We start from the raw sequence: 26281 nt of genomic DNA on the forward strand, positions 1-26281 counted from the left end.
TTATGTGGGCGTCCAATTAGTGTTGATGGTAAAATGCAGTCAGCTGAAGCAATAAACTCCTGTCGTTCGTCCTGCACACAGCGCCGTCATGTGACAGCGAGGTGGATGCGAGGAGGAGCTACAGGCTGCTTCAGCTTTCATTTCTTTGGGTTGTCATTGGGCGCCGTGCTGGAGATCTGGGGTTCTCCAATTTTTGTTACTTAAGGCCCGCGTCTGATTGGTTTAACAATTTCCGAGGACCTTCCTAAATAAATGAGAAAAAAAAAAATAACATGGTTAAAAAAATAAAATGTAAATATGTGTTACGCCTCCGTCAGCTGTAATGACCAAAGTAAATATTCAGCTTACCATCACTGCCATTATGAATCCTAATTTACTGTATTAAACCATATTTCCTCACCACACGCTTTGGAGCTCTTACTGGTTCAGGTTTGCCTCCTGCGTCACTTTGGGAGACAAACCAAAGTGACGTAAAGGTGTACAGACTGTAAAGCCCTCTGAGGGAGATTTGGGGCAATACAAAAATAAATGTAATTACATTTTTTGTTCAATCCGAGGGAATGTGAGCTAGTAACAGTGGCAAAAAAACATTCGTCTCTATTTGATTTATTGTAACTGGTCACTAAAATTTCACATTTAGAAATAAAAATCATGAGCTTTGAATATTACCCCCCAAAAAAATTATTTTTATTATTTATTTAATCTAACCTTTTAGCGGTGCCTTCGCGGTCCACTAGATGGCGCTGGGAAGGCCCACCAGTGGGCCCACAGACCAGTGGTTGAGAACAGCTGTTCAAGATGCTGCTCAAAAACAGAACTACCATGTTCCCTTTGCTAGTATTGACAAACTGGGTAAACCTGTCAGATGAGTGCCGAGGACAGGTGTTGAGGACGCTGACTCCCATCACGTTCCTTTATACACGTGAATCCATATTGTACGTATTCGTCCAACCACTTTCTTTTTTTGCTCGACATAGTTAGTATGAAGGGATTGAAAGATTAAAAGAAAATCACAAATGACGTACAATCACAACAGCCACAAGTCGACTACTGAGCGCACCAAGTTCCTGATCAGGCAAGCGTGAACAGCTGCAGCCAATGATGGCCAAGCGGAGCGTGACGTCACAAATACTACGAGTGGACTGAATTTATCTCACGCCGGGTTTACACCGGACGCTGAAGCGCCGCGCAGCGCACAAGGAAAGCCAGGAGCCTCCTCTCCGCCCCCCTGTTACACAAATGTGCTGTTCACAGCGGGTGCGCCACGCACCTCGCGCCCTGCACCGAAGGTTTCTGCGTCGAGTCTATTTTTTCCGCTCGCTGCGAGCGTATCGCGCCAGGAAACACACTGAAAAAGTATTTAAACGATATAAATGACATATGTTATATTATATAAATGATCAAATATGCATCCCATACTTTGTATTCCCCTTCTGTTGTCCTGCAGTTTCAATCTCCCCGATATTTCCCCTCTCATTATTAACTTTCCCCATCTGCCCATCCACTACAAACAGACAGACAGAGAGCGAAAAAGAGGGTTGGGGGGGGGGGGCTATGAAGACCGTCATCATTTACCCCCGAACCCCTACATTGAACGGGTTACATATACAACAACAAGCGGAGAAAGCAGAATCGCGAGCTGACCGGCGCGGAGAAATGCGCGTCCAATGTGAACAGCCAGGCAGGCGCGCAGCGCTTCAGCTTCCGGTGTAAACCCGGCGTAACACGGCGAAGACAAATTGTGTGTTGCCAATTGCCAATTTGACGGCCGACAAAAACGGCCCGACATTGCTAGTGCGAACCGGGCTATACTGTATGTGTCTTGACCCCTGCCGAACCCCGGAGAGTGACTCAGGTTAAGAACCACTGAGCTCGAGGACATGGCTCGCGTCAATGCATCGTGGTACATGCAAGCAGGTAGAAATCAGCTTTCTGGGTCAATAAAGCTTCAACTGACTACATCTATCATCAGGACCGACTGGACATAAACATAAAACAGATAAAACTCAGAGTGTGAAACAAGTCTTACCTTCTTTCTCTAAGTTTTTCGATGTATTCGAACTTCGGGGTGAGGACTCCGTTCGAGGTGATGACAGCCTTCAGGAACGAGGAAAAGATTCGGTAATTTACAAATCGTAAACACAAGAGTAAAATAAGTTCTGTCAAATAAATAAATACATAAAGATGTTAGATAGTGAAAGCTACAGAGACTGTTTGTATTCCCTGGCTGTATTTAAAGTGACAGTACACCCAAAATCTATCCATAAAGAATCAACCGCTGGATAAATCTATAACTCGCGTGGCTTGCGCCTGGGACAGAGCGCGACGCATTGTTATTGACACGCTCATGGAGAGCAACGATATCTTGTGTATACAAGAGACTTTTTTAGCCAAACAAGACCCGGATAAACTTAACTCTGTCAATAATGATTTTCATGGGGCAGGGGAATCCACAACAGATCTAAGCAAGGGAATAGTGCGTGGCAGAATACCTGGGGGGGTCGCCATTCTGTGGCATAAAAAATATGATTCACTGATCAGTGTGATTAGACTAGAGGTGGACTGGTGCATAGCAATTAAAGTTGAACATAATAAAAAGGTTTTTGTAATTTTAAATGTATATACTCCTTATGAAAGTAACCAAAACAAGGATGAATACCTTCATAGGCTTGCTTTTATAAGTTCTTTTATCAAAGAAAGTGCATATACAAGTATATTTGTTGTGGGGGATATGAATGCTGATATCTCAGATAATAACTCCCTGTTTGGTCAGCACCTCATGCAATTTTGTCACGATAGCAAGTTGGTTCTTTCCAGCAAAGTTATGTTGCCAGTAAATAGCTATACATATACAAGTGAAGCGTGGCATACAACCTCCTGGCTGGAACTTTAAAGTAGATTGGTCAAAGCTCACAGAAGATGATTTCTTGCATTACAATTCACAAACCGATAAGAGCCTAAGTAATATTGAAATACCATTTGATGCAATTCTGTGTGGCAACATTAACTGTAAAAACCAAAATCACAATAGTGATTTATGCATAATGTATGATAAAATTGTGAATTGTCTAAATAATGTCAGTGAATCATTCTGCAAAAAAAGGGCTAAACAACACAATCTTAGGCCAGGATGGAATGAATATGTGTCTGAACTTCATAGAGATGCTAAAGAAGCTTTCAAAAATTGGGTTTTATCAGGAAAAGCAAGAGACATGGTCCAGAGTGTGAACACAAGAAACATGCAAATGCTAGATTTAAATATGCTGTGCGCTTTATTAAAAGAAATGAACAGGCCATGAGGGCAAACTCCATGGCCAAAAAGCTTCAGCACAATAATGTCTCTGACTTCTGGAAAGAAGTTAAGGTTGCCAATAACACTAAGATGCCCTTGCCATCCAACATTGATGGGGCTACTGGTTCGGATAGTATTGCAGATCTGTGGAGTAATCATTACAGGGATATTTTCAACAGTGTGAAGAGTGATGAATTTAATATTGGTGATGTTCCCAATAATGGTGGTGTGTTTATTAGACCTGATGAAGTGATGTATGCCATTGAACAAAGCATGTGGCCTTGACCAAATAACAGCAGAACATCTGAAGCATGCTAGCAATAGAATTTCAGTTTTACTTGCAAAGTGTTTTTCTGGATTGTTAATGCATGGCGTACTTCCTGACTCTATGCTGACTGTTTTGTTAGTGCCAGTAATCAAAGATAAAACCGGTAAAATATCCAGCATTGAAAATTACCGACCAGTTGCTCTGGCTAGTGTACTCTCTAAGGTATTAGAACGAATTCTCTTGGATAGGCTTCAAGAATACATAATAACTACTGACAATCAATTTGGTTTTAAAAGTAAACATAGCACTGACTTATGTATATATGCACTGAAGGAAGTTGTTAGTAAGTACAGGAGGCATAACACCACAATATTTATGGGTTTCCTGGATGCATCTAAAGCTTTTGACCGAATTAATCATGATAAATTGTTTATCAAACTACAAGAGCGAGGGCTCCCTCCATACTTGATTAGGATTCTGCACTTTTGGTATTTACATCAAACCATGCGAGCTAGACGGGGTCAGAGTGTATCTGCACCCTTCCTAGTGACCAATGGCGTCCGACAAGGTGGAATACTGTCACCTGCTCTTTTTAATCTGTATATGGATGACCTTTCTAAAAAGTTAAAAGAGTGTAACACAGGATGTATGGTGGGGTAAAGTCTTATCAACCATCTGATGTACGCTGATGACTTAGTGGTCCTGTCTCCTTATAGTGCTGGTTTACAGCAATTGCTCAGAGTCTGCTCACGGTATGGCGTGCAGTATGACATCAAATTCAACTCTAAAAAGAGTGTTATTGTGATTGCTAGAACCAAGGAGGATCAGAAGCTACATTTTCCCTCGTTTTTTATGGGAGGCCAAGAGCTACATGTGGTGCAGAAAATGAAATATTTGGGTCACATCATCAGGAATGATCTAAGTGATGATGACGATGTGCAGCGGCAGTGTTGCAAATTGTATGCACAAGCTAATATGCTTGCACGTAAATTCTATATGTGTACAGACGATGTTAAAACAGCTCTCTTCAGAGCCTACTGTACTCAACTGTATACAGCCCACCTGTGGTGCAGTTACAGTAAAGCCAAAATGAAGAAGATTCAGGTGGCATTTAATGATGCTTTCAGAATCTTGCTGAAGCTTCCAAGATGGACGAGTGCAAGTCATATGTTTGTGAGTCGTAATGTTCCCACCTTCCATGTTGTGTTGAGGAATTTCATCTACAAATTTAAATGTCGATTAATTGATTCAGAAAATATAATTATAAAAGCCTTAAGTGATCCAACACAAAGTGACACAAGGTATACTTCTTGTTTCTGGAAACATTGGCACAAATGTCTGTATGTTTTTTAACAAGTCTTGGTGTCCTCGTATTGCATAGTATTTTATATATTGTTGTTGTATTTGTGTTTTTGTTTTATTTATTTTTTTGCTATATGGACTCATGAGTCTGAAATAAAGTTGAATATAAATCCATGCAGCAGAGAGGCAGCATTCAGTTTGAGTAAAGATTATATTAGTTTATCAAATCTGTTCACTTTTCATTTCTGGGTGAATTTGAATGAATTCAGAAACAACGGCGTCACCTTTTGTTTACAACTGCGACGAGAAAAGTGATTTGAATTCGCTGGATTCCTGTTCCTCATTATCAAAAGAACTTTTGAACCAAGGATACTGACATAATCATATATCTCTTTAACTCAGACTTCAACACCTGTGACAGTTTCCATCACAGAGAGCAAAGGGTGCCACCTGTGAACATGTTTGGATAGATTGGTGACTTTGATCTGCAGGCTAACAGCGGGTCACATGTGCTTATTTGTCTTTTTAAAAACCCTCTAAAAGAACACGATCCGTTGTCAATGTTTACTAATACCTTGAATTGATCTCACATAAAATCAAATTAAGAAAACAGCAGATCTAATACACACACAGTGACACATTTCACTTCCAGCTAGACCCGACTCACGTCTCTGACTTGTGGGCTGAAGTCCTCTTCGTCCAGCGGCCTGGTGGCGTCTGAAGGCAGCTGATGACGACACAAAACTATATTTAAAAGTCTCGTCTGTGTTTTTTTTTAAACCCAGGTCACCAGCTCTCTCTCTCTCTCTCTCTCTCTCTCTCTCTCTCTCTCTCTCTCTCATCGACAAACTCAACCAGCAGCTGCTTCTCAGCCCACATCAAACCCCGGACGTCTTACCATCTCCCAGAGGTACGGGAAGAGTCGGTCTCCGAAGTACTCCGTGGCTCCGATGGGGAGCTGAGCGGGAAGGTTGTCGATGGAGCACATGAGGATCCCGTTTCCCTCCACGCTGCCGGGACCGGAAGCATTAACGTTACTTATGTTCACACGGTGTAATAACAAGAGTTTACACTTAAGACCATAATGCAGGAAACAATACAGCACCCAAAGGTGATAGATGATAAAGATAATAATCATTTTTACCATATTATATATGCAGCTGGTCTTCAAGGCTCCAGATAATTTATTTGTTTGCCTTCGTCCCAAAAATCATTTCAACCGCACAGTAAACCATCAAAAATACTAAATGTTAAACTTTTACTTCATTTATAGTGTTTTTCTTCATGAATTTAAATTATTAGGAATATTATCTAAATATCTATTCTATATTCATGTAAAAACATCTTCAAACTACTCAAGTTATTCAAGTTCATCACCAAAACTACATTTAACAGATGACATGTGAACACATCATGATGATGTACCTTCAGCCAGTACTCATGTTCACTGAGCAGAGCCTGAAGGCATCATGACGTAACTGAAGTGAACCTCCGTTGGTTAGCCGTTAGCGGTGCTGCTAACGTTACTAGCTCTCCTCCTGTTGGTTTAAACACTGATTGGTTGTTTATATTGGAGGAGAACCATCGTCAGTAAAACTTTATTTACACTGTGATGGTTAACGTTAATCTGTGAGGGGGGGTCAGTACGTTACACCACTACATGAGAGCTCTAATGTGTGACAGCGGCCTGTAGATGAGTTGAGTGAAGAGAGTTTGAACCACGCCGGTGCGAGCACTACCACCGTACCTGTCGTGATCTATGTGCTGGTCGGCGTCGTACATGCAGAAGGGCTTATCGATGGTGGTGCACTCGTTCATGAAGTCGATGGAGCCCCCGGTGTCAGCGGATATGTCACAGATGGCCAGCAGTCTGTAGATAGAGGGGAGAGGTCAGAGGTCAACGTCCCTTTGCAAACATCACTGAAGATACAGACGGGACTTCTGACCTCTGTGGAGATACAGCAGCTAATACATGCACTATACATATATACACACACACACACAATCATTCTTTAGACCTCAGTGTTCTTCTAGCTTTGAGTCAACATGCCCCCCCCCCCCCTGCACAAAGCCAGCTGCATGTGGACATTACTAATTAAATTTGGTCGGGTTAATAGTTAGACGACGTTAGAACTGTGTGTTTGCAGTAGATACAGAGTCATCTCGCCGTGGCATCAAATCAAAATGAGAAGAGTCCAAACTGCACTCAAACGCTCCGACTGAACAAACAAAGACGTGACTCGGGGTCACGCTAACCGAGGCGTCGGTGTGAGTTTAAAAGGCTTCAGTGAAAAGATTCAGGGATGTCGATCTCTTCATGCTCAGAGAGAACAGACAGAGCAGAGAGAGCGGAGAGAGAGCGGAGAAGCCGGGACTCTTACTTGTGAGGCAGCCCCGGCGACCCCTCGGTGACCGAGGGGGAGGTCTTGGGTCGCATCAGCTTCTGGGCGTCCAGTCGCCTGAGGAGTCGAGGGGTTTGGGGGTCCCAGTAAATACCGTTGATCAGACAGGTTGTGTAGGGCGCCACCTACAGGTAAGAGGACACGACATTAGTGATAAGTGTGACGCAGACCGTCGCAGAGGTGGAGGCCTGTACGGCAGGAACGGAGAACTGATTGTTGGTCAGAGCTTCTCCGATGTGACATATTAGCAGATTTTACTTTTTTATATATAATCTTAAACTCATTATCTTTGAGGCGGTTGGTCGGACAAAACGAGACATTTGAAGACATCGTTGTGGACTCTGAGTCATCGTAACAAACAATTTATAGACCAAAGAAAGGATCGTTGTAAAAAGAAGAAGGTGTATTTGTTTCTCCTCTGATGTGAAGGATGTTATTGGTGTAGTATTGATCAGGTAGATGAACTGGTTCAGTCTCTGTGACAAAAGTCACAGAAGTTGAACCTGATCACAGCTTTGTGAGACCAGCAGCTGTTTAGTGCTGATGACTGGAAATAGTCCTCAGACAGGACAGACGGGAGCAGCTGGTGGTGCTGTAACTGTGGTGGTGGTGTAACTGTGCTGGTGTTGTAACTGCGGTGGTGGTGGTGGTGTAACTGTGGTGGTGGTGTAGGTGGGATAGAAGCTGGGTGACTCACGCTGGTCCTGAAGTGCGAGGTGTAAAGCTCCGGGTGGTCCTCGTACTCCATGGGGTCGTAGAAGCTGTCGCTCTTCCTCATCAGGTGGTGGTGTCGGCTCAGAACGGTGGCGTACACTTTGGTCATATCTTACAAAGGAAACAACAACATACTGTAAATACATAGTCTGTATTAAACATTAGGTTTATTTCTGTGTAATCATGTTTGACATGACAAATAAAAAGCACTTCATATTTCCTCTTTTAATTAAGAACTTTAGTGCAAAACACTTTTTTTCAGGTGAAAGTAGAGAAATAAAATACATAAACATTGCTTGCTATATACTGACTGTGTTTACATGCATGCACACAAACACAGAGAAACCAGATTCAGACAACTACAAACATCTGAGTCAGTTATAATATCATGTAGATCACATTCATGCTGCGATAGTGGCCGGCATCACTGTCATGAGACAGGGAGTCAGGTACAGAGGCCTTGGGTTACGGATGTTGATAGAGGTGATGAAGATAGAGGTGATGAAGATTGTCGTAGAATATTTCTATGTCTATGATTCATTTACATGAACCTAAACATCCCCAGGACAGGAACAAACCCCCAGTGTGACCCTTTGATCATCTTCCTGTGTCTGTCTTTACGGTCCTCTAAAGTAAACAGTAACTCTCAGTTCCTGATCTGATCATAAATCATGTCGACACAGAGCTATCTGTTCTTACCCCATGTTTGGACAGAGCTAAATGTCTAACTCTGTTCTTCTAATGTTTCTAAACCATTTCATGATACTGATATATATTTTTTACCATTACAAGATCGAGGGGGGATGACGCAGATAAACAAGTAGGGCAAGATTTGTAACGCAGGGGAGCCGGTCGCTGTGACGAGTGTGGAAGGAGACGGTGGTTAACACCTCTGTTGGTACACAGTGGACCTTCTCTCTAGGTTCAGAGGAGGAGGACATCTCCAAAAGGGGGGAAGGTTTCGGGGAGGATGGAAGTATATGTAATGAACAATGCTATTGTGAAGTGAGTTGACTCCGGACAGCTCGGTGTACTTTTATACTTTGTGATGCAAATAAATCTGCGTGAACTGAAGAAAAATGCGATCTCTCTGGTGCTCTGTGGGTGACGGTTCCTAACAGTGAGGTCCTGTGGTGACTCACCACGAGTCAGAAGATAACAGCTACTGAGCTTTAACATAAGTCATGAAGTCAAAGAAGCTGAGCATCAACGACGAGAAAAAAGAACCCCACAACCATCTTCTCTCTGATGGAGGTCTTATAGAGGGATCAGGACTAAACTGAGACTGGTTCAGGACCAGCTAGAGGTTCCTGCGTCCTTCATCCACCACTGCAGAGTCCAAGAGGAAACGTTCATACGACTATATGATCACAGTCACGTCACTTTAAAACACCGATACAAAAACCAGCACAGGGACGACTTACCTCCTGTTTCAGAGACGTCCTTCAACTCGTGAGGTTCCACGTATTCCACAGGAAGCTCGTTGAGGATGTCCTGGGCTCCCTGCAGGAAGAGAAGAGGAACATCATCCAGGTTTCTGTGTGTGTGTGTGTGTGCGTGTGTGTGTGTGTGTGTGTGTGTGTGTGTGTGTGTGTGTGTGTGTGTGTGTGTGTGTGTGCGCGTGTGTGTGGTTCTAGTTGAACCCGGCTGTACCTTGGAGACGTTGCCGGTGCCGGTGAAACAAAACGTCACGGGGCCGATGGATTTGGGCATGAGCCCCATGGAGATCACGTACCCACAATCCCTCACTGCCTGGATGGCCTGGTTGACGTTCCGGTAGTTGTGAGCCATGCCGATGTGCTGCGACCGGCAGAGAGAGAGAGACAGGAAGTGACGGGATGAGAATCACACATCACGTCTATAGTTCTGTCTGATCGCGCTTCACGAGGCGCGTTCTCTTACCATGAAGGGCGTGTGGTGGCCGAGAGCGAGGAAGCGAAGCCCCAATCCGTGCAAGATGTTAATCATTCCTACAAAAACGAGACCAAACACAAACAGATAAACTCTGAACGTAAAGTTATTTACTCCGGTCATATTTTACTGTCTGCGGTCTTGATTTCCACTGTAATATAAAGTCCTGCTCCTACGTGCGTTATATATTAAACTATCCACATTATTCCAGCCTCTCCTCTCTGTGTTCACTTCCTGAGGTTCAGTCAAAGTTTCTCTGATTTGTTGTGACTGTTGGTCTCAGATGAATCAATCATGGCTTCATAGTCGCACTGAGGAGCTCACAATTTAATGTTCTTCACAGGACCTGGTTACAGCCGACGGTTTATCTAAATGAGACGTAGAATAAAATGTTTTACGCTTAGTTTCGGTTTCTTTTTCTGACTGAAGCGTTCGTCACATGTGATGTGTTCAAGGACCGTCTTCTCCAGCATCTGGCCGTGATAAACGGCGTAGCTTTGGGCGTTTGTTTAAATAAAAAAAAAAACTGCTTTTCCATCCCGCCCGTGGGTTTTGTGGTTCACAAAGTTAAATATTATTTTGACATGGAGTATTTGCTTTTACCGTGGGCCTCATTTATCAAGATACTCCTGTTTTTAAAGGGTCACGGCTTCAGAAAGGTAAAGAGGTGAACATATAGCGTTCACTGATATTGATTCTGTCAGGTTGTCTAAAATGCTGACAAACGTTTTTCACTTGTTTATTTTTCATACCTGCGATTCCGGCCCAGTGACCAAAGGCTACGATCCGGAAGCCGTTGGCGTCGACCATCTTCTCGTAGTCGATCAGACGAACATCCTGAGGACGCAGGTTTCATTTTGTTAAAGTGAAAGATAAACGCACAGACGCACAGCAACAGATTCTGAAGAACATAAATCTGCTCTTTCACACGTTTAGACGGACGACTGAAAACGACCCTTTTGCTGCTTCCTGTGCGACCGCATGAACATTTACATCTTGAAGATTAAATAAATGTTAGTTAAGGACACAGACTAAAGTACTCATATTTATATATTTGCAGTATAACGATGCGACATTCTCAGAAAAAGAAAAGCTTCATTAGTGGCCGTTCACACGTTGCGTCCATAAGAAGTGAACGTAGTCGCCGGGACTCATTAGTTTGTGGACTAACGTTTTGAAGCCTTGAGTTCGGCGATTTTGCCGTCGCCATCTTGGATTGCGCCTGACGCCATCTTGTTTTTTTTTTGCAACCAGTGAACAGGAAGTGACCATATCTGGACTGAGGAGGAGTGACGTAGAGACCTGTCAATCACTGTGTAGCCCCGCCCCTAAAGCATCCCCTGCTTTATGGTCTGTGTGACTCTAAATGGACCATCATTTACTAAATGAACATCATGCTGTATTGAAGAAGACTTGAAACTAGAGATTGAGACCATAAACTCATGTTTACAATGTTTACTGAGGTAATAAATCAAGAGAGAAGTAGAGTCATTTTCTCATAGACTTCACAGGCTTCATGATAGTCAATTGTAACATTTTGATTGTACTTCGTACTTGTACTTACATCGTCTCGTGTCACTTCTGGTTGCATGAAACAAGATGGCGACGGCCAAAATTCTAAACTCGAGGCTTCAAAACAGCAGATCAGTAACCCGTGGATAACGTCACGAATGACTACGTCCACTTCTTACAAACAGTCAGTGGTGCGACAGAGACAGAGACAATAAACCCTACGCTACATGTAGATATTTTAAAAATTCATAACAGTCTTCTAAATTTGGCTAAAGAAGTCAGTTACTTCTGTTCTAACTGTTGAATCACAGCAGTACCAACACGACTGAACAGTGAGCGTTATACTGTGAGTGTATTGTAATCGGGGTCGGGACCCCTGCAGGACTCTCTCTGGACCTTTTTCAGCAGGTTGTCCAGGAGCCCCATGTTGGCCTCCTGGGCCTTGATGGTGTGGGAGAAAAAAGCGTACGTCTTCCTGGGGAGGATCTTCTCCTCCGGCGGCCTCTTCACCCCGAGGATCAGGGACGCCTCGGACAGGTCCTCCTGCAGGACGGCCCCCGCCCTCATGTAGTCCTGACCACACGGGACAGAAGCAGACGGCTGAGCAGGAAGCACTTCTTTATAACGTTTTTATTTGCATTTGGGTGAGATCTTGAATACAAGAATGTCAGGAAACACATAAGAACCATTTAAATTTAATTCATTAATTAAATGAGAAATTTTAATTACAATAACTTTGACTATAAAAGATAAATTAAATCCACCAATGCAACTCCGACAGCCATGATGTGTGTACTGCTTACAATATACACAAAGGTATACGTACTAATAATAAATACTACAATATGCATGTACATGCATTAAGCATAGTGTTATGTATAATAAAATGTACAGTATATATATATATATATATATATATATATATATATATATATATATATATATACACAACCTATACAGTAATACTACTGTAGAATTAATTAAACATAATACAAATAATATAATATATATAAAATACGATGAAATATGATAATAATAAAAGAAACTTCTACTACTATTAATCATAAATATACTTTGACTAATGATAATAATAAATATAATAATAATAATAAAACAATAATAATATATACATTTATTACAAATAATATTATTACTACTATAAGTATTACTAAAAAAAAGTAATAAAAATTATATAATTATATAAAAAATATAATAATAATAAAAAGTATACCATTACTAATTATAATAAATTCATAATAATCATATTATTGTTTTTAATAAAATATAATAATTAGCGGTAGTAGTATAAAAATATATGAGTAATATAAAGCAACGTGTATGCGTACTACTACATATACTACTACATACTACTTCTTATACTACATATACTACTACATACTACTTCTTATACTACATATACTACTACATACTACTACTTCCACAGTAACAGGAGCCTCCTAACTGCTCGACGTTGTTCGGGGCCTCACCTTCTCGTGGATGGCTCTGCGGTTGGACGGTTGGAGCAGGACCTTGACGCCGGCGGTGGTGAGCTCTTTGACGTGTTTCGGGGCCAGCGGCGCCCTCCTCTCCCAGGGGTTGATGTCCTCGCGGCGGATGGCCATGACGGCCTGGTGGTGCTCATGGCGCCTCTGGCCCGCGAGGCAGCTCCGCGTCCTCCTCCCTTGTTGGCTGAGGAGTCTGTACATGACGTGACCGCCCGCTGCTTTGAGACAAAAGACACAAACCAGATCTTAAAGTACATGCTGGTTCATGACTTACAACCAATTACGCAATAAGGTTCCTAATATCTTTGGAAATGTGTTTCTCTGTTGCTGTTGACGAGCGGCTGCAGTGACTGACCAGAAGAACTGTGGCGAGACAGAACTGCAGTAAAACTCCACAGTTTGGTCGTCTTCAGACAGAGCACATGAGCGAGTAACTGTTTTTCAATGCCAGTTAATTGTTTACTATGGGAACGTTTAAGCTAAGCTAGGACTGGTACGAACAGGCGGCAAACCTCCAGTTCTGCAGAATGAAGTCAAACCTGCATTCTCTCTAATGTCCACCAGAGGGCGACTCCTCTGGTTGTATAGACGTCTATGAGAAAATGACTACTTCTCTCTTGATTTATTACCTCAGTAAACATTGTAAACATGAGTTTATGGTCTCAATCTCTAGTTTCAAGTCTTCTTCAATACAGCATGATGTTCATTTAGTAAATGATGGTCCATTTAGAGTCAAACAGACCATAAAGCAGGGGATGCTTTCTGATCCTAACCCATAGCTACACGAAAAGTCCCTTCATTACTCCATCCCTCTCTGTCCATTTTAAAACACATATCTTTATATACTTTTAGACTAAGCGTCTACACTACTCGGGTGTTTTAAAGCACCGAAAACAAAGGAGTTTCGAAGCGCTACCAAAAGCGTTTGGTACGTTTGAAGGCTGACTCGTAGTGTGGACGGAAACAACAGCCGACCAGGTCAACCCAACATGAATAACTGAGGACTCTCCTCTTCTTATTCATGCTTATTTTGTTCTGCACAACTATTGTGACGTTCACACAGAACCTATAAAGGAACAAAAGCATAAATGTCTCCAGTACGATAGAGACTTCAGCCCCCAGCAGAGCTACGAGTGTCTGTTTAAATATATAGAGGAAGAGTTTAGGTATCAAGCATGACCGTTTATTATCAAAGACGACTATAATACTCTGTCCTAATTTATGGAAGTATGGAACCAATCTACTTCCGGTTTACACCGGCACACACAAACTGTGAATAGTTGTGTAATATTCATTTTAAAAAGAGGAGGGAGACAGCTAGTGGCTACATGCTATCATTGGCCCCTTTAAGCATCTCGCAAAGCCCCTCAGATGCATCTCGCACGTCCTTGAGAGGATCCTGACCCCCCCAAGTCGGGAACCACTGAACCCAATGTAAGACTTTTCACTGAGACTTTAATAAAGTGAACATTTAGCTGCACAGAAACACTTGCACACAGAAGTACTGCAGGAATCGATATGCAACAGTAACTTGGAACCTGTTGAGCACGTTAACTAACTTTAAACTAAAGCAGAACTCACTGTACACTGAAACCTGCAGGCACGTGGTTTAAATCTGTAAAACATGTAAATAAGAGTTTGGTGTAGCTCGTAGTCGTCTGTGTGGCTTTAACCTACACAACAACCACGTGGGTCAGTTAGGGTAACCCCGGGGTCTGGTCAACACTGACGTCACTCTCATACTTAACACACGTTAACGTAACTTGTCGATTATTGATAACCGGCTGCGCGTGAGGCACCTGAACTCACCTTTTCGTAATTTTCTGACCGGTTTTTGCGTTCACCGCGCCGGCTTCCTGGCGAGGAAATGTTGCGACGGACGACAACCGGAGAGTCACACAGAGGTGAGACGAGCTGGAACTTACCACAGAGGTGGGACGGGCTCACACGCGCGCAGAGTAAACTAATCCGTTTCCGGTTAGAATTTCAAAATAAAACGAGGAAATACAATCTGTAAGCTATTATGTTGAGTTCTCTAGCAAGCAATGTTCCAGTGTGTGTGTGTCTGGGGCTTTTATTGTGACGGAGGAAACGGAAAGAGGAAAAGGGTTATTGTGAAGTGTGTGAAAGGAGAATAAAGTTGCTGCCAAAGCTCCGTGTTTATTATTGTAGGCGTAACATAACCATCGGCTACATATCTATCTTTATATCCATCTAAGATAGTGCTAAGTACAAGTTTTTCTTTTATTCTGAAGGCAAGAACAACGGGTTTCCTGTTGCATGTGGTCAAGTGTTTATATTCCCCCGGTAATGTAGAGATACACAAGAGAACGGTAACTTTGTTTTAATGGACAGGACGGCCCGTGTGGGCGGCTTCGAACGTGCGTCTTGAGAGCAATATATCAAACGTGAGATATTTACAAATATTAAATAGAATACAACGTAAATACAACGTAGAGCTGCAGGAAGTGGAGGACGGATCAGCTGGTGTTTCAGGCGGTGCAGGGCGTTTATGAATCTCTACAGTACGGAAGCCTCTCCACCAATCAGCTGCCAGAGTGGAGGAGCGCCTCCTGCTCAGCCTGTCGCACTGTGATGACGTAGGGGGTGCGAGTACTGCATTCAACCCGAATGTCGCTGGATTTATACGTGAATTGAAATTAAATGATTTATTTATTTTTTATCCCAATTCAACTATTTTGAATTAGCATTATTATTTATAAAAATTAATTAATTAAAATTAATATCCTTGCTCCTATGTACCTTTATGTTGAGTGCATGTCTGCAATGTTTGATCATTATAATTGTTTTTAATTAAAACAAATACAAACGTAAGAACAACTTTGAGGTACTTGTAGAACACATCCTAAAGTATTTACATGTTCTGCTACTTTATACTTCTACTCCACTATAATTTAGAGGCAAATATTCCTACTTTTTTAGAGTTATTTGATAACTTGTGTACTTCCCAAATTCAGATTATTAAAATATGAATCAACTGTTATGATGTTCTATTACAGATTAAACTACCCAGCAGTATATAAGGCCTGCCTTTACCCGCTGCAACATTAAAGGGCTGAACACATCAATGCATCATTAAATATAATCCATAAATATCATTTATTCTGGCCATTCTGCATAATTAATACTTTTACTTTTGGTACTTTTAAAGTAAGTTTTGATGCTACTTTTACTGAAGCAGTATGTTTACACCACTGATTCATTCAACAGCTTTTTGACCACGTGTTCCATAAATCAAAGCTCCTGAGTTAATTACAGGCTTCTTGAAATATAATGTAAACATTTGGACTTTTGAATAGTTCACACTTTTGACTTTGACAACGTTTCAACCCGTTATGCTATCACTCATTCATATTTATTTATTTGGATTAAAAAGTCATTAATGTGACTTATTTTTGCATAATTTTGTCATAAAAAATATAAAGAAGAAGACTTGTAACGCCATAATGTTGACTTTAAAAGTCATTGTAATTACGTAAGGTTGAAAAGTGTTGACTTGGCATCTCACACTTTTGTCTCAGAATGTTACGTTTATGTCTTTTATGCTAATATGCTAATATGCAGGTATTTCTATTTGTTTCCTGACAGAGCTGAAGCCTACCGGCTTCACTGCTGTACTTTAAACCAGCTGGTACTTTATGAACTTTATACTATGTTGTTAGAAAAGACAATGTTTGTTTAAAATAAAATGTATATTTGTATATCTGTTTATGAAATATAACTTCTAAATGTATGTTTTACTGTTTCTGTGCTTCTCAGCAGAGACAAACATCAAAACTAAGTTAAAGTAGTTATTTAATATCGTATGAATCTAAACTCACATGATGTGTTTCCTTTAGTCTGGCTCGTATTCAGTCAACACACCTCGTTTGATATTTAAAGTGGAATAAAATGTTTCCAAGACGTGATCACAGATTTGATTCATTTATTATTATTTCCTTGTTAAGTGTCTGCAGCAGGAAAAATAAAATAAAAACTAACCTTCACCGGGACAAGAAACGATTTTTATAACAGCAGCACAATTTAAAATAAATATCATAAAACACTTTTGTTTTTTACAATAATCCTGAGATTGAAATCAAAAATAACAACAGACGACAACAGCCCAGAGATGTAGAAGTGAAGCTAAGAGTGGAGTCCAGAAGTTCTCTTTAGGTTCCTTTGTGGTTTAAATTCACCGTCTGCTTTAATCTGAGGAAGTTCACGTTAAAATCAACTGAGTGGGAACGATTGTCTCCTCTTTACAACCTGAAGGTCTGGGAAACAATAACATTATATTATAGAAGAAACACAAGCAGGCAGACCATCAGACAGGTTGGAAACAAACCGGTTCATCTGAACCACTTTACCGGCACTTCACATGTCTGTAAGAATCCTCAGAGTGCACTCGACCAGTAAACACAGAAGGTCAAAGGTGAAGCACGAGACAACCGTCTGACCGCCTGCTTGTGTTTCGTTACTCGTGATATCAACGAGTTCCCAGATCTCAGCTGATGATTACATGTTTATTACCACTAATAGAAATGATGCACAAAGGTGCAAAAACCAAAAAAAAATCAAGTTGTAGCAAATATGACGGATACTTTACTGCGGCTCCAGTGTGAAACACGCTTCACTCAGCACAGAGACAACACGTTTTGGACCAAAAAAAACAAAAACCACCACCGGGTCTCATCGCTCTGTTGATGAACACTCTGAAGATTATTTTCTCTACGGTTAAGAATGAACTTCCAAACTTCTGGACGTAACTCAGAGACGGATTCGGTCAAATGTTTGATTCTAGCTGTTGGATGAATGCTGTGACTTGATGCGTTTCTCTATATTCTTCTTTTTTGTGTCACAAATCCCAGAAAAGATGCAAACCAACAACGCGTTAGTCCGTCTCTCGACACTTCTTCTGACTTCCTGTCTGTGTCTCTGAGCTCTCAGTCGTCTCCTGGAACATCTGGTCGCTGTAGCTTCTATCAAACCAACGGGAGGAAATAGTCTTCTTGTTGGGGACTATTTTCAGCGGCGGATGAATCCACATTTGGTGCTCTAGACGACGCGTGTTCGGAGGATAAACTCATTGTTGGTTTTTGTCTTTTCGTGGGATTTGATGTCAGTAAGAAAACCAGGCTTTTGTTTTGAAATGTTGGTTCACATCCTGTTTTTGTGTCGTTCCAGCTCATCTCTGGTCTCAGAGTTCATCGATCTCACATCCTGAGATGCAACTGAAAAATAAAGAAAACTAGTAATCACTGATGACTAATGGCGAGATAATTAGCCACCGTTGTAATATAATTGGCTGATGATCAGAGGACGGGAAAAGTTCAGTTTGTCCTCGCTGAAGCGTCCTCAGTTCGAGCTCAGAGAGTCAGAAGCGAGTCGGCAGGTTTTTCTCCGGTCAGTTTCCAGGCCGGCGTCGGGGGCCAGAGGGGCCAGAGGAGTCAGAGGGGCCAGAGGGGCCAGAGGGGGTCAGGTCCTATCAGGTCTGAGGGGGCCCCAGTGCGGGGCCTGCAGAAGGCTAGCACGTGTCCTGATGGCTCTTGCGGGGTCAGGATTGAAAAGGGGGGGAAGGGTCAAGTTTGGGGTCAACAGGCCTGAGAGGCGGACCGGAGGAGTCGAGGACGGCGCAGCATCGGGACATTTGTACAAAAAAGGAAATGTAGGAGGTTAAAGACGACAGACTTTGTGGAGCCAATCAGACGGACTGCTCACATCTAAGTCAGAGCGATATCGACCAAAACAAACAATAACCTCGTAAAACATATTTTACTTGAGCTCGATGTGAAGAAATACTGTTGAACTTTAGATGTCATAAATACTGAGGAGGTCTCAGGTCGGAACGATTCTTTTCTCACGATTCTCTGCGTCCGTCTGGGATGGTTTAATCAAAACACACGGTCCAGATGCATTGTGGGAAATGTAGGCTCCCGTGTATTCCGAGTTTAAAGGAGGACATCTCTGCCTCTGCGGCTTTGATTTTGACCATTTTCTTTAAAAGGATATTTTGTGTAAATAAACATCAGAATTCTCTAAGACTCACAAGGTTTCGGAGGATTTCATGGCTGAAAGATGCGGCCCGTCTACAGAGCAGGACTTTGTCACTTACGGGCTCCAATTATCGATGAAAAGAAACACATTAAGTCGTTAGAGGATCCAGACGACTCATTCGGGGGAACAAAGCACACTCATTGTTCTTTTGAGGGCACAAGTTGCTAATTTATGAAGAAAGAAAAGGAGGGGGGGGGGGGGGGGGGTCTCTGTAAATGTGACATATTAGGACGTAGTTCAGTGTCAGGCCTGATGGGGGATCATGTCGGGACGGAGGGCACAGAGTCTGTGGTTCAGGCCTGCGGGGCCGACTGCTGGGCCACGAGGTCGTGCAGCTTCCTGATGTGCTTCTTCAGGTCAAAGTTCCTGCAGAAGCCCTTCCCACAGGTGGGGCAGGTGAAGGGCTTCTTGTCGTTGTGCGTGTGCATGTGGAAGGTGAGGTTGTACACCTGGTGGAACGCCTTGTTGCAGATGGAGCACTTGAACTGCTTCTCCCCGCTGTGCGTCAGCTTGTGGTTCTTGTAGTTTCCTGCAGAGGACGAGGACGAGTGAGTTCAGCACGAGGCACGAAAAACGAAACGAAAGACATTGTTCAGTTTTATAGAAACGTATGAAATGATTGGTGTTCATGGAGTCTGTGGCTCAGCTTCTGACCCTTTAAAGCTAATTCATGTCCCAGAGAGCAGCTCAAACTCAGAGAAATGATTTGTTACAATCTTTACTGTTTGTTAGTTTTTAATGAGGAGGATATCTTTATTGCTTCCGTAGTTTACTGTATTAAATCTTATTTGTCGTTTTTATATTGAAAAGCATTTCACACGTTTCTACATAATAAATATGAAACACGACGCACTGACAAAGAACGCAAACAGAACCTTCAACTTCAAAATGTAGAGAATTTATAGAGAACAAATCCAACCTAAAGAAGTGTGTTTGAGATGCTTTTTGAAGACTCAGCAGATTTAATGTTGAACAGGTTTTATTCTTATTTCCTGTTAATGATCTCATCAGCACCTCCAGGATAATAAAGCAGAGACAACGGGAGGAAGAAATAAACTCAATCACACTAAAAGATATTCATCACTAAATAATATACAAACTCGGCTACAAATGATGATTATGTTTCAGCTTCTGCTTCTAGAATCTGTGTTTTAAATGATGATGAAAGAGGATTTCTGACCCTAAATGAGTTCACAGCCTCTGATTGTCTACAAACAATCAAGAGTATCATGAAATATAATTATTACATTTATATTTAACATTATATATACACATAAAAGTGTTGATAAACTTGGTCAGCTCCAGTTTCTTTTGACCCGGAGTCCCGCCTCTCCGGCTACATAACGCTGCCCTCTGATTGGTGGAAATCAATAAACTTCTCATTTATCTGTTTTTTTTTGTGCCTTTTATTACGGTTATAATTCCTAAACTGCGAGACGAGGATGACTCCTCTCGCCTCGCGTCTCTTCCTCGTTTCCTTTCTCTCGCATCTCCCGTTGGGTGGGGCTAAGACGCAAAGAGAAGGAGAGGAGGAGGCGAGGGAAGGAATCGAGGATGCACAGGCTGGGAAATGGGAAAGGCCCGATGTAGTAACCAGTGAAGGAAATAAATATATAATTAATTATACTTTGAGATTAAGATTCAAATACAACGTTAGACCACAATTATAAAACATCAATCAGATGACCAATTTCATCATAAAATGATATTTAAAGATGTTTAATATTCAAATATGAATCAGAATCAGAATATCATCTCAGGTCACAAAGAAGTACCACAATGTAGTACTAAAGTACTGAAGTATATGTGTACTGAGATGTGTTGGTATCAGTGGGAAGAGTACATTTACTCAATGAGTACTTCTATGATACTTTTTACTAGGAATCCACTTCACTTAAGGCAGTTTATTATACTTCTACATGTATTTGGCAGCTTTAGTTATTGAATTAATATTATTATAAATATAACGGACAAACACATGATGGTGTATTATCTTATTACCCAGCAGAATACAAACTCATTTACTGCTATTATTGCATTTTAATATGAGTATTTTAATGCATATAATATATATATGTTACTCTGAAATGAGCCCTTCTGCAGGATGAGTACTTTATACTTTAAGTATATTTTGATACTTTTGCACTTAGTAACATTTTGAATGCAGGAATTTTACTTCAAAAAAGTTCTGAATACTTCTTCCATCTCTGATCTATTTTAAAAAGATCCGGTTTGTGTCTTTTGTACGAGCTTTGTGTACTTTTTAAAAAGTGTGTTTTATTTGTTTTTATTGAACATAGAAAGATTCAGTCACATATATTCAGTCTGTCCGTTTCATCACGCGCTTATTGACGTTTTTATTATTTTCTGTCTGTGATTTGTTTTTGGATCTCAGTGATTTGATTGGCTGTTACTTTGATTGACAGCTGACAGATGCTGCTGACTGGCGTTCAGCCAGATTTTAAGCGATATTATTTTATCTATAAACGATAAAATCACAGCAAAGATACGTTTATAACTGCTTCTGGAAATGTTTATATTAAGATGTGAAGAGTGGAACTTTAAAGTGCAAATTATTATAATTTTGTATCTGTATAAATCTTTTATTATAATGTTACTATTATTGTTGTTATTGCTATTATTATTATAACATATATATATATATATGAACACAATTCAGCATAAGATGATAATAATAGTAAGGAAAGTTATTTTGTAATACATTTCATCCTGAAGTAAAGAAATAAAATGATACAATAATTACTTCATTTAAATGTTTTACTTCAAAATGAAATCAGGTCATTTGTGTCTTCAAACAAAAGGTTACAAATTAAAATATTTTTTTTTCTTCTCACCTTTCTGATGAAATCCTTTCCCGCAAAACTCGCACACGAACGGTTTGTATCCCGCGTGGATGCGCGTGTGCGTGTTGAGGGTGGAGCTGCGGTTGAAGGCTTTCCCGCACTGGTTACACTTGTGCGGTTTCTCCTGAAAAAAAACAATATATATATATTAAAATAAAAAATAAAATAATGTAATACTAATTTGACAGTGAATGCAGCACGACATGATTGCGTGCAGTGACCTCAGGAATATTACGATATGTAGCTACCCCCCCCCCCCAGGGCCTGTGATTATTGAAGGGAAACTGATGCATTATGGGAGAGTCACAGTGACACCACAGAGGGAGCTCGAGCGCAACGAACAGGCTGAGCTGAGGCGCGAGGAGAACACACACACACACACACACACACACACACACACACACACACACACACACACACACACACACACACACACACACACACACACACACACACACACACACACACACACACGTATCTTAATTACTGTGGGTTTATTAGATCACTCCTCATATCAAATTGATTGACAGGTGTTTTAATGCAGGAATTATATTAAGTTATTCATGTTCTGAGGCCTTTTTGTTATCAGGGCTTTGATACAAAAGCGTTTTTAATTTATTTTAATTTGTAAAGTATAATATACGAACCAAAATAAGATAAATAAATCATAAACTTCTAATACAAATGATGCCAGAAAAAAATTAAATGAAAATAAAACAATGAAATAAAAATATTTTTTATGAATCACATCAATGACCACGTGGCCGTGGCTCCGTACCTGAGTGTGGATGATTTTGTGTCGGCACAGCGTGCTCGCTTGTCGGAATCCTTTCCCGCAAACTTTACACACAAACGGCCTCGCGCCGGTGTGCACGGGCATGTGGCGGGTCAGGTTGTAGTGCGCGTTAAACACCTGAGAGAGAAATTACAAACATATTTAAACAACAAGAACAATAGCAGTAATAATAATAATAACAATAATAATAACAATGCCAATAATAATAAGAACAATAATTCAATTAAATAATAAAACATCAAAAATACTTACGTATATACAGTTTAAAGGTTTATTTTATGGATCTTTTCCACAAAAAAAACATCTTTAATTATCAGTTTGAGTCTAATTAAAGTTAATCTGTCCGGGTTCATTTAATGGACGTTAATAACTTATTAATCGCACTATGTGAAAGATACTTAAATTATAATTAATGTTGATTTAACTGAGGAATTAACGAGATTTAATTCGGTTTCGGTTCACGTGCTCGCTGTCTTGTGCTGAATATTTTAGCTTTCTTAAGTAAAATAAAATATTTGTCCACTCAGCAGAAAGATGCGTCAGAGTGGAGCTCAATATCTTAAAAGAAGATTCTCACAGGAAGAAAACAAACATAAATACCCAAATCCTCTAATTATAATAAAACTTTAAAATAACACACTTCTCCTGAAAAGTGTGTTCAAATGAAATCAGACCAAACTAAATGAAGCTGTTTTAATATATCCTGAAATCAAGTCTAAACTAATCTAAACTATCAAACATTCAAATGATTTCCTTATGAATTACAGGAAATTACATTTAAATATGAAGAATATTCTCCCCGAAGACAGTTTGAATAAATCCGATTCTAAATTTTAATCTGGATTTCTAAATTCATCCAGAAAACAAAACAGAAATCCTTGAAATAATAATAAAAACATTATTTTTAATTGACTGTTAAATAAACAAACTAATCACGGCCACGGGGTTGGAGGACCTGCTGACTCTGGTTTCGTTTCCCGCTTCCAGGTAAAGAACTCACCTTGCCGCAGACCTCGCAGGTGAAAACTTTGGGTTTGCTGCCCGGACACGAGCCGCTCAGCCGGGCCGCCGCCGCCGCCGCCGCAGAGCTCTTGAAGATCTTATCGGTGAGGATCTGGTCCCGCTCCTTCATGTAGTGCTGGATCTGGCTCTGAGACAGCTCCTTGAAGGCCTGCACGCTGGACACCGGGTACCGCTCCCCGGCCTGCTGCAGGCCCGGCTTGTTCTTCTCCGCCATGAAGGCTTTGTGCCGCGCGGTGAGCAGGTACGAGGCCATCGGGTGCAGGTTGACCAGGCCGGCCGGCGGGGGGCACGCGCCGCCGTCCCCGCTGCAATTTAGGTAGCACACGGTGCCCACGGTGGGGAAGGAGGACTGGTTCACGACCCGGGGTCTGAAGAGTTTGTACTGGCCGGCGGTCTGGCTCAAAGCAGAGTCCTCCTGCTGGTTCTTGTGGTTCAACCCAAAGCCCAAAAAGTCCGCGGGAGTCGCGAGAGACGACGCGTCGAAGTGGCCCGAATCCAGCCCGGCGATGCTGAGCCGGTGGCCCGGCTCGTATCCGAGCGGCACCAGCGGGATCATGCAATGCAGCGAGGACGGACAGACGTCGGGTTTCCCCGCGGGAGCGGAATGGAACCAGCTGGGTAGCGGTATCGACTTGGGCTCAGGCGTCCTCGCCATAATCCGGTCGATGGAGAAAGCGAGCGGCTTTCCGCCGCCACCGCCGGAGGTGAGCATGTCGGAACCCGCGGGCTGGCTCCCAGAAGCCAGGGGGGAGCCGAGGATCCCCGCTGGGCGGCGGAGGGGACCGTCCATCACCTCCGCATCAACAAGAAGAAGAAGAAGAAGAAGAAGAAGAAAAAGAAGCTGAGGGAAGCCGGGGGTCGGCGCTGCTCCTCACCGGCCCGCAGGAAAGGGCATCATCTGCCGGGGAAACCCCCCACCCCTCCGAATCACCGGCCCCGTTCCCGCCGTCCTTATTGACGCTCGATAACGGCGTGCGGAGAGCCGAGACCTCGCCGATCGTTACCGTCCAGGAAGGAAGAGCGGAATAAAAGTAGTAGATAATTTGCTCAATTCTCCTCCGTCGATTCTCTGCACTTTGTCGCCGCTGGAGGAGGAAGAGGAGGAGAGGAGGAGGTTGTCCCTTTCTTGGCAGGACTCCTGCTCAACTGGAAGGTATTTGGTAAATCCCAGGTCCCCTTGTGGCTTCGCGTGACATCATTCTTTTTTTCTTTTTTTTTTATCGCAATACGGCAGACGCTCGGGGTCACGAGCTGTCAGGAGTTTTAGATCACATTTGGACGCATCTTTTGGCTCCTGAAACCCAGCCCTTTTGATTTTACGCACGGCTCAGAGAAGACACGCGGGTGAACTTGAGACAGGAAAGAAAACCGGATCGAGTTGTTGAACAGAAAATGGATTTCAAGACATCGATCTCAGGCCTGGCTGGGCTTCGGGTCTTGGAATCACAAACTTTGACTCTCTCTCTCTCTTTTCTTTTTGCGCACCAGATTTTTTTAGATGCCAAAACCTCCCCGCGACAGAAAAACCTTCTTCTGGATGGACTCTGATCGATATATGCTGAAGAATTAACATGATAAATAACGTGCGCGCTCTTCTCTCATCATGTTTTGTCTTTTTGTTTGGATGAAAATGGCTCTTTTACGCACACGAGACGTTTCCCTTTCGGACTCTCCTTGTGTTTAGTGGTTTAGGTTCAGAAGAACATCACGTTTGGGTTCAAATAAAAACCTCTTCTAGCAGAAAGCTCTGAAGGCAAACTTCTCCCGCGTGCCTCTTTTACGCGCAGAGAGCAGACCATAAACACGTGAACTCCACAGAATGAATCCGCGAGACTGACGACGTAAACACCGACAGCAATGTTCCTCCAGCCGCTCCGCGAGGCGGAATTCTCTCTTCAAGGGTTCCAACAAAAGATGGAGAGAAAATAAAAGTCCCCGCTGAAGAGCCACACAGCAAACACAACACATTGATACATGATGCGTTTGTGTTGGAGCCGTTTTTATTAGTGTATTACACACAAACTAATACAAAACGTAAACGGTTTTTATTCATATTTTTTTCTTCCTTTTTAAATCTGAAAAATAAAAATGATTATAATTGTGAAAAATAAAAAAGTATAAACATATTTTTTTAAATCTAAAAATGAATTAATCATCATGATCAATCATCTCCTCAATAATCATCATTTATAAAATATGAGAACAAAACAAATGGATTAATGAGAGCAGATAAAACGCGTTATTATAACCGCAGTGATGATAAATACAACACGTGTCTCTAATAATATTAATTGTAAAAATGTATTTTTTGCGACGCAAACTGACACGTGATGCCTTTCATAAAACATCACATATTTAAAAAACCGTCGGAATCAACTGCTCATCAGCTGTTTGTGTCGTTAAAGGAACGAGATTCTCAGACGTCACATTCTATAAAAATCAAGCTTTTCTACAGGTTTGTGTGTAAAAACAACATTATGATGAAATAATTATGACAAGCATCTTATTATTTCACACACTCTGTAGTGTCGCAGCGGCCTTTATTCGCTTCTCTTTTATTTCTGTTTTTATCGCAGTTTATTTGTGTGCTTGTTATTTGTCACTGAGCCTTGTTTGTAACATCATGTTGCATCAC

The 26281-nt window shown here is 41.6% G+C and overlaps 2 protein-coding genes across 4 annotated transcripts in view; both read right to left on the reverse strand.

Moving 5' to 3' along the window:
- Window positions 1-14824, reverse strand: part of aass (aminoadipate-semialdehyde synthase) — a 32137-nt gene extending 17313 nt beyond the window's left edge. For 2 of the 3 annotated variants that reach the window (XM_079162769.1, XM_079162767.1), the window contains exons 1-13: window positions 14716-14824; window positions 12889-13124; window positions 11798-11974; window positions 10642-10726; window positions 9881-9948; window positions 9632-9778; window positions 9403-9481; window positions 7962-8089; window positions 7244-7389; window positions 6610-6732; window positions 5761-5872; window positions 5530-5589; window positions 2030-2097 (exon numbers count right to left, since the gene is read on the reverse strand). In XM_079162769.1, the coding sequence (XP_079018895.1) occupies window positions 2030-2097; window positions 5530-5589; window positions 5761-5872; window positions 6610-6732; window positions 7244-7389; window positions 7962-8089; window positions 9403-9481; window positions 9632-9778; window positions 9881-9948; window positions 10642-10726; window positions 11798-11974; window positions 12889-13107 (1412 nt within the window). In that variant the 5' untranslated portion in view covers window positions 13108-13124; window positions 14716-14824. The remainder of the gene's footprint in view (window positions 1-2029; window positions 2098-5529; window positions 5590-5760; window positions 5873-6609; window positions 6733-7243; window positions 7390-7961; window positions 8090-9402; window positions 9482-9631; window positions 9779-9880; window positions 9949-10641; window positions 10727-11797; window positions 11975-12888; window positions 13125-14715) is intronic. The other variant, XM_079162768.1, reaches the window with a different exon arrangement.
- Window positions 14825-19256: 4432 nt separating this feature from the next.
- fezf1 (FEZ family zinc finger 1) lies at window positions 19257-24436 on the reverse strand (the record flags this gene model as incomplete). The annotated part of the gene is made up of 4 exons (XM_079162818.1): window positions 19257-19492; window positions 21819-21951; window positions 22606-22740; window positions 23624-24436. 4 exons carry the CDS (start codon window positions 24434-24436, stop codon window positions 19257-19259), a joined length of 1317 nt encoding a protein of 438 aa, XP_079018944.1.
- Window positions 24437-26281: the final 1845 nt, after the last annotated feature.

This window comes from Pholis gunnellus (assembly GCF_910591455.1).
Source record: "Pholis gunnellus genome assembly, chromosome: 7".
Lineage (NCBI taxonomy): Eukaryota > Metazoa > Chordata > Actinopteri > Perciformes > Pholidae > Pholis > Pholis gunnellus.